Here is a 7,863-nt window from a genome sequence, read left to right on the forward strand (position 1 = left end):
CACCGCTTTGCCAAAAGTTGCAGATTGCTAGGAGTTGAATTCAAGTCAACTGGGGAGCGGTGCAACTCTGACGTGTGGGAACAGAATATGATTTTTGGCCATTGAGCACAGAGTGGTGCTTAGCGGCAACATTGGTTTTTCTGAGTCGTGCCACTGCCGCTCAGCGGTGTGCCACTCCGCTTGCAGAAAAGTGCAAGTGGAATGATGAAGCATCGCACCGCTTATCGGCAAGCGGCAGAAGTACGAAACCAGCATAAGGCCAAAGGTTGGCCAACTGTTATAACTAAGTTTGTGTAAAAAAGAAATCAGCAATTCTTTGGGCTTTTCACAAATATTTCCTAAAAACATGGCTTATCATTACCTGTGTTTCTGTACTATTATTTACTATACATTTACTCCTTCCCATATCTGGACAAACTGTTCTACCCCTCTGGCCCAAAATAGCTCAGAATCTGACAATGTCTTCTGTTCTGGAACCGAAATAATAAAACTTTGACAGGCAGGCTGGCAGGCAGACATCAAGAGAAAGAACAGTTTGGAAATAGGTCAAACTTTAGCCAGTGCAAGTAGTGATATTGTCTATAGAGCCATTTGAGTGAGCAATTGAGAGGTTATGTAACAATTGGGCTCCTTGTGCATGGTTCCGTTACTTGATCACTTTCAACTTGGACCAGCAGATGCTAAAGAGATCTACAGTGTGTCCACCCTTGGTTTGTCGCTGAAGAAAGATGGTCCCCATATTTGTATTGTAGTCAATGAAGAGGGAGAATGGCGTAATAGAAAATATTGTATTCAGGTTTGAGCTAGAGAATTAGGGAATAATTCATGTGGTGGTAATGGTTATCTTTTTGTGGGGTTATGTTTGAAACTATGTGTATCTAAACTTTGCCATCAAAATATAGATTTCCAACAAAACGATTTAAACAAGAATTCAGATAAATCTAATATAAGATATCATACTCTGTTGCAATCCTTGTATACATACAGGTGTACCCATCTCCACCCAATGGGGTCCTCAAGGATACTTCTACCCAATCCAAATAGCTCAGTTTGGTCTCAGCCACTACAGTAAGAACCTAACAGACAAAGAGCCGAGGGTCTTCGTCTTTGAGGATGCTGAAGATGGTGATACCAGCAGGTGGAATCCACCGGATAGAACCAGTCAAATCAAGATTGTGCATGATGAGGAGAGGGATTCCAATGTTATTGAGTTCCAGACATCGGGTTAGTATGAAGAGTGTGTTATGTGCAGTCAAGTAGGCTCGATCATTAAGATGCTGTAGACATTCCTTGAGTCAGTAATTTAGATAGATTTTATTGTATCTCTAAATGTAATGATGAGAAGTATATCAAAATATACATTTTCAGAAAGGAAACGATGCAAGGAATCCATCTACCATAACGAGATTCCTGTTTAATTTACAGTTTTTGAGAAAAACTCAAAATTTGATTTTACTTTACGGACTCAAGGAAATTATATGGACATAATAGACCAAGGGTTCCCATCTATCTGACATTGTGTGTGCAGTCACGCCTGCATTATACATCCCACCATTGAGGAGATTATGCAGTAACCACCAGAAGCAGAATGAGGAGAGGGATTCCAATGTGATTGAGTTGCAGACATCATGTCAGTATGAAGAGTGTGTTATGTGCAGTCAAGTAGGCTCAATCAATAAGATGCTAGACTAGGGCCGGTCTCAATAGGCGTTATAGGCGTCCTGCGGGCTAGATCTGATCCAACTACCAATAATTTATTGTGGTTGGCCCTTCAACAACTTTGTAATGTACAATAAACATGGAAAAACCTGGTACATTTGGCCCTTAAACACAGATCTTTGTAATGAGTGTGGCCCACAAGCATATATAATTGAGAATCTCTGGGCTAGACTCTGTGTGACATATGAGTTTGAGCCACACATAGTGTCATGAACAAATTGGTCTAGCTTGAAATTCTCCCAGAAAACGTAGTTGCTAATTTATTGGTGTGGTTTACCCATATGAAACTCAGGGATGCGATCATGGCTCCAATGAGACCTAAATTAAAATAATAATAAGTTAATCATGAAGTCAAAGTAGCAACATTTTACATTTACATTTGACTATCTGCTCAGATTCTGTGAATGTGCTGTTAATTAATCATAATTTCATTATCAATTAATACTGGTTTTTAAAGTACCAGCTGAGACATTACGTACTGTTACACTAATTGTGTAAACATGGGTACTGCACAAACTGAAGAGACAAAATATTTTAGGCCAAGTAAGTTTGTACTTTTCAGGAGCAATGCTGACACATTCAGTATTTATGCAGCTAAGACACAATCACAGTCTTGAAGTTTTAAGTATCAACACACTTAATTAGGCCTGCTTTTACTAGGACAACTTGTTGATTTGACAGTGGTGGCATTCTGTGTTGCCAAAACTTTTCTGTGCCAAGGCATGGCAAATTGGCTCCGTAGGCCATGGTGAATGAGTCTCAAGTAGCCCAATTTGTAACATTCCTGAAAAGTGCCCAATAGCGGATATTTGGGCAGTTTTCCTCAATTTGAAACGTATTAAAGGGGCTCAATTGTGCGGAAAAGCCCTTGACTCAATAAATGGTCACAAAACCCAATGTTATTTCAATTGGAAGCATCAGAGACTCAAAACCTTTATAATTCAGCTAAATTGAAAGGCAAATACTTCAAATTATTGCTACAACCAGACACTGGCAAAAGTAGACCAATCATATGTGTTTTTGAGTAGCGGCAAGTGATTGCCAAGTAGCCCAATTGTGCACCTAAAGCACAGCATTTGCATCACTGGCTACATTGTGTATAATTGTCTTCACAATGTTTCATTGTATACAGAGCATTGAAGAAGTGTCCTTTGTACTTCAAGGTGCACTTTGTGTTCTTTGGGTGATTTTGACTTTTCTCTTTTGTATCTCTTTCTTAAAGAAAACCAACTAAAACTTTAATCAGTAGCAAAGAAGTAGGACTTATAACAGTGCTGATTTTTATTATTGATATTATAATCGTTGAATAATTGAGCCTTTCATAATTATATTGTCAGGTTTTTCTTGACTCCAAATTTGTAACAAAAATGGCACAAGACAGTCTGTTTGTAAACGCTATTATATAATCTCACAAAACCTTCCTTCTAGCATTACTTTCGGGTTCTGTTGCTTCCAGCCAGATCACGTCAGCAGTCTTATGCTTCGCACTCAGCCCTTTGGCCTGTCAAGTCAAGTAATCCTTTATTAGATCCATAAGGGAAATTTCAATCCATACAATACAATACAAAGAGCATTTGCGCCATTTCCATAAGGCTCAGAGTGCTTACAAAATACCTTAATACTACCACTTAAAACTACATTTGAATGTGCATCTTAAAATACAAAGAACATGATGCAAAAACTGTGAAAGTTCTATCACCAGCCAAAAGACTCCAGTGAATTTAGAGAAAAAAATGTTAATATCTTTGGAACTTTGGAACATTCTCATTATATAAGTGGAGGGAATTCAGTTGTGTGGTTATGAGATCAGAAAATGCCCAAAATTTGCATGTTATCTATAGTACATTGGTACTACTGCAAATTCTTGAAGAATGCAAATTACTACATGTCTCTAAACCTAGTGGCATCTTTCAAAGCCATTAATGTTTGTTCCAGGAAGTTGATTTAAACAGGTTTGGAAATGACTATTTCCACAATTCCAAGTTTGATGGTCAATTAGAATAATGCCTCTCTACACATGGTTTCACATAATGTACGGTTCCACATAAGGATTTCATCTGATGGCATGAGTGATTGGCCATCCGCTGTATTATGGCTGATTAAACAAGCTCATTTAACAATATTATTGGCTATTAATTTCCCAGAGTAGTTCTTCATGTGTGAAGAGAAATTTATGCAGATATCTTAGTTAAGTTAGGGTGTAGCTGACCTAGTTATGGACATGTTCAGTTGTTATCCCTACCCCGGGGACCCCGGACCAGTGGGAATTTAGGGGGGACTTAGCCGGGGATGTAAACATTGGAAGTGTAACGTCCCTGTCATAGTTCTGGTTAGCAGGGCATGATATTTATGTGCCTACCCAAGTCACTGCCTCCCGCATGACAGGCATAATGTAGAATTCCCTATATATGCCCAAATGTGCAAATTGTGTAAAATCTCTGGCTGAGTTCCGGCTATCTGCCACAGGGGGAGTATGAATATCAAATGTAATGAGCACATAAGACAGTTCCATTTGAATTTCATACTCCCTCTTTAAATAAAAAAGATTAAACCTGAATCTTTCACAAAGGAAGGGTGACTTTCAAATAGAGTTGGTTAGTGTATTAAATCTTGCACAGGGGGGTGTGTGGACTTAAAATGGAAGAGCCCATTATTTAGTCTGATTGGATCAACCGTACATGTGTCACAACTTGATACTAATGTCTTCTCATATTTCTCTATTTTACAGAGCTGCTGGTGGAATCACAAGGCTTCACACTCCCAATCAAAAGCAGAGGAGATTTTGTACTTACATTTGATGCCAAATTCTTCACCAATTTTACAATATCTGTGACAGTAGAAGCAGACGACGGAAGAGAGAAACCTATGACAATTCATTATACCAGCGATGAAGATGGTATAATGCATAAAGGTAGTCATTTAACATTTGGGCTGGGCCCGATGAGAACTTGGAGAACTATCACCCGTGATCTAGTTACAGATTTTCGAAAAGCCGTCGGTAAAACAAACACTAAGTCAGTGCGAAAAACCAAGGCGTCTTTACGTAAAGTTGTGAAATTATTGATACATGGGCACGGAAGGATTGATAACGTGACGATGTGGACGCATAGTCACATGTCACAATTTTTTGATGCAGCAAATTGGCTGATAAAAACACAAGATGGGCAAGGCGGTTGGCCAATTAACGTTGAGCGTAAATTGGACGAGGATATCGTCAGCCTACCGCCGGGATGGTATTCAGCAATGGCGCAAGGCCAAGCTTATATCGACGCTTGTACGAGCGCATAAGAAAACTCACGATTTCAAATACCTAAGTGCCGCTTTAAAAGCCACTAAAATATTTAGAATACCTTCAGGTGAAGGTGGCGTGTTAGCCAAACTGTTTGATAAATTTCCGTGGTACGAGGAATATCCGACCACTCCGAGTTCCTTTGTGTTGAATGGTTTTATATACAGCCTAATAGGATTATACGATCTTCACACAATAGCAGGTCCCGAAGAGGGGCGTGAAGCCTTACAACTTTATAACGATGGCATCAAGTCACTAAAAACGCTCTTACCTCTCTTCGACACGGGGTCGGGGACTACATACGATCTGAGACATCTCAGTTTGCACAAAGCGCCAAATTTAGCACGGTGGGACTATCACGCCACACATATAAGTCAACTTCAACTATTGTCATCCATAGATCCAGATCCAGTGTTCAAATCGTTTTTAGACCGTTGGATAGGATATACAAAAGGGAAAAGAGCAAAACATAACTGACAAAGGTTTTTTTTTATAACTTATTGTTATTTAACGTTGATGGTACTAATTTCTTATTGCTTTTTTGTATACGTTTATTATTATTAACTTGTGTAGTTGTGCAATGTCTGGAAACCGGAGCACTGGTACTTTATAGACCCAATCCAAAGAGCACTTAAAATGGTATTATGTGTACTGTGCAGCTGGACATTTTCACTGGGGTAATTTTTAAGAAATATTGTAAGGTTTCTTTAAACTTAATATTGTTGTTGGGCAGGAAAAACTTCCCTTTGTACTTGTGGCCCTTGAACATGTTTAAAATATAACTGCCAAGAGGTTACATAAGCGGTTAAGTTCAGGCGCCAGTGACAAATCGGTTTTTCCTGCCCAATGACAATATTTATTTTAAATTTGTCCACAAATAAATAGTGTTAGCGTTAACTGCCAGCAAGGTTTTCTGTGTAATTTAGCCATATTTATCAGGTAATGTGAAAGAAAGCAGCTGCACAAACAGTCTGTTATGCATGTCTGACAATGGGCCAATTTATGTCTGGATCTTATAACAAAATACAGTTCTTCAATTTTTACTCTCAGGGTATTTTAGGTTATTGATGCACAGCACAATCATGTGAAAATCAGAAATTCTTGGAACAAGATCGGGTGCCATTGTGAGCAAATCTTACCATATTGATTTAAAATAATTGGTAGTAAACCTCAAAATTTATGTCAAAATTGAATTACCACTTGTTCATGGCATAAACAGAGCCTGAGTTTGAACATGTTCCTTGAAGGGTCCAGATTTTAGGTCTGTACATGGGATCCCTGATCTGCATGCAGAATGAACCATATAGATCAGGGGTTGCTAAGCAAGTTGGTTGTGACGTCATTTGAGGTCTCAAACTCAAAGTTGGGATTGTGAGCATGGTTTGAAGATAGAAGAAAATTCATGTTGTATACAATGTATAGCATTAGAGATGGGCGTTACCAGGGTCAACAATTGGTGATGTAGCCCCCCCCCCCTTTACCAAGTTTGCTTTTTTGAACAGAGGCTTCCCATGTTTTGAGCAATTTCAATGGGAATGGTGTCAAATCACTCAAACCATACTGCATTAATTAATCCTCAAAAATTATCTGGAAAATCAATTTTTAGCCCACTGCTATACCATTTTTCACCCTGATGTTACTGCCATATCAGGATGAAAAATGGTATACGCTGGCGAAGTTAAGTAATAATCGGATTAACTACCATAGCAATAGGTGAAAACAATTTTTGAATATACCGCGCTGCACTGGTACGTTCACGCGCTACCTATGCATTGGACCATATCATGCTGATCACTCTCACTTGTAAGATAAGTATATTTGAAAAGACCGGTATTGGATTCAATCTATGATTGCAGACATGCACAGGTGATGCGTGTAACCTGCTTGTAGTGCTGCACGATATATTCAAAATTGTTTTCACCTATTGCTACATCTATGGTAGTTATTCCGATTTATTACGTAACTTCGCCAGCGTATAGGTACAGTTCTATAATGTGTATCTCTACTACAGAGAGTTCAAAGAGTTTAGATTATAGAGTCAGAACTCGGGCTATGTTTGAGTGTTGTTAAATGGAGGGCAAAATAATGTACCTTGTACCAAGTGTTGTAGCATCAACATGCACCAAGCGCTATGCCCACGTCTTTTTAGCACTCAAAATGAATGCTTTTGCCAATTAATGCTCTGCGTGCTAGCCATGGGCTTCAACGGAAAAAGTTCAAGTGTTGAAATATTTTCTCAAAATATCAAGAGATATCTTAAGAACCACTGAACCAATAGTAGGCTTGTTTGTACTCATTTTAATGCATTTTTCATGCTGATTCCAAATATGGTCATGAAAATTCACATTTCTGAAATTTTTGACTTTAAAAAAAACGCCCGTGTGAAGAGAGTTAATGCTGGAGGTATACACTTTTAATGTTGGAGGTCACTAAAGTTTGTTTGGTTTATATAAGGCAGAAAAAATAAGACTCATAACAACGTGTATTGATATAGAATGGCATGCATGCAATTGGGCGCAATGCTTACTCTAGTTGTGCGTTGCGTAATGCCTGACTGGTGCATGCTTATAATGTGAATTTAAGCGAATGTGAGTTGGGACTTTATTGACTCGCGCAGTAACAAAAGCCGAATAATTTCCGCCTTATGTAAGCCGAACAAACTTTATTTTGGTCCTCAAGCATAAGTGTCCAATATGGCGGATATCTAGCACTACACACATGTCTCATTTGCTTGCAGAGAAATACCTCACACTCTTGCTCATAGTTACCAGTGTTGCGGATTCCTCTTTCTGTTAGCAGCCCTATTGAACCGTCTGCTAGCATAACAAGTACATGTAGTAAGATAGATTATATAA

General features: G+C 38.7%; 1 protein-coding gene across 1 annotated transcript in view; it reads left to right on the forward strand.

Annotated features, from left to right (window-relative positions):
• LOC140168407 (D-glucuronyl C5-epimerase B-like) overlaps positions 1-7,376 on the forward strand; it is a 96,931-nt gene extending 89,555 nt beyond the window's left edge. Inside the window, 3 exon segments of the mRNA XM_072191795.1 lie at positions 988-1,224; positions 4,448-4,980; positions 4,982-7,376. Of these exon segments, the coding sequence (XP_072047896.1) occupies positions 988-1,224; positions 4,448-4,980; positions 4,982-5,485 (1,274 nt within the window). The 3' untranslated portion in view covers positions 5,486-7,376.
• The last annotated feature ends 487 nt before the right edge of the window (positions 7,377-7,863 follow it).

Source organism: Amphiura filiformis, chromosome 13, assembly GCF_039555335.1.
Source record: "Amphiura filiformis chromosome 13, Afil_fr2py, whole genome shotgun sequence".
Taxonomy (NCBI): Eukaryota; Metazoa; Echinodermata; class Ophiuroidea; order Amphilepidida; family Amphiuridae; genus Amphiura; species Amphiura filiformis.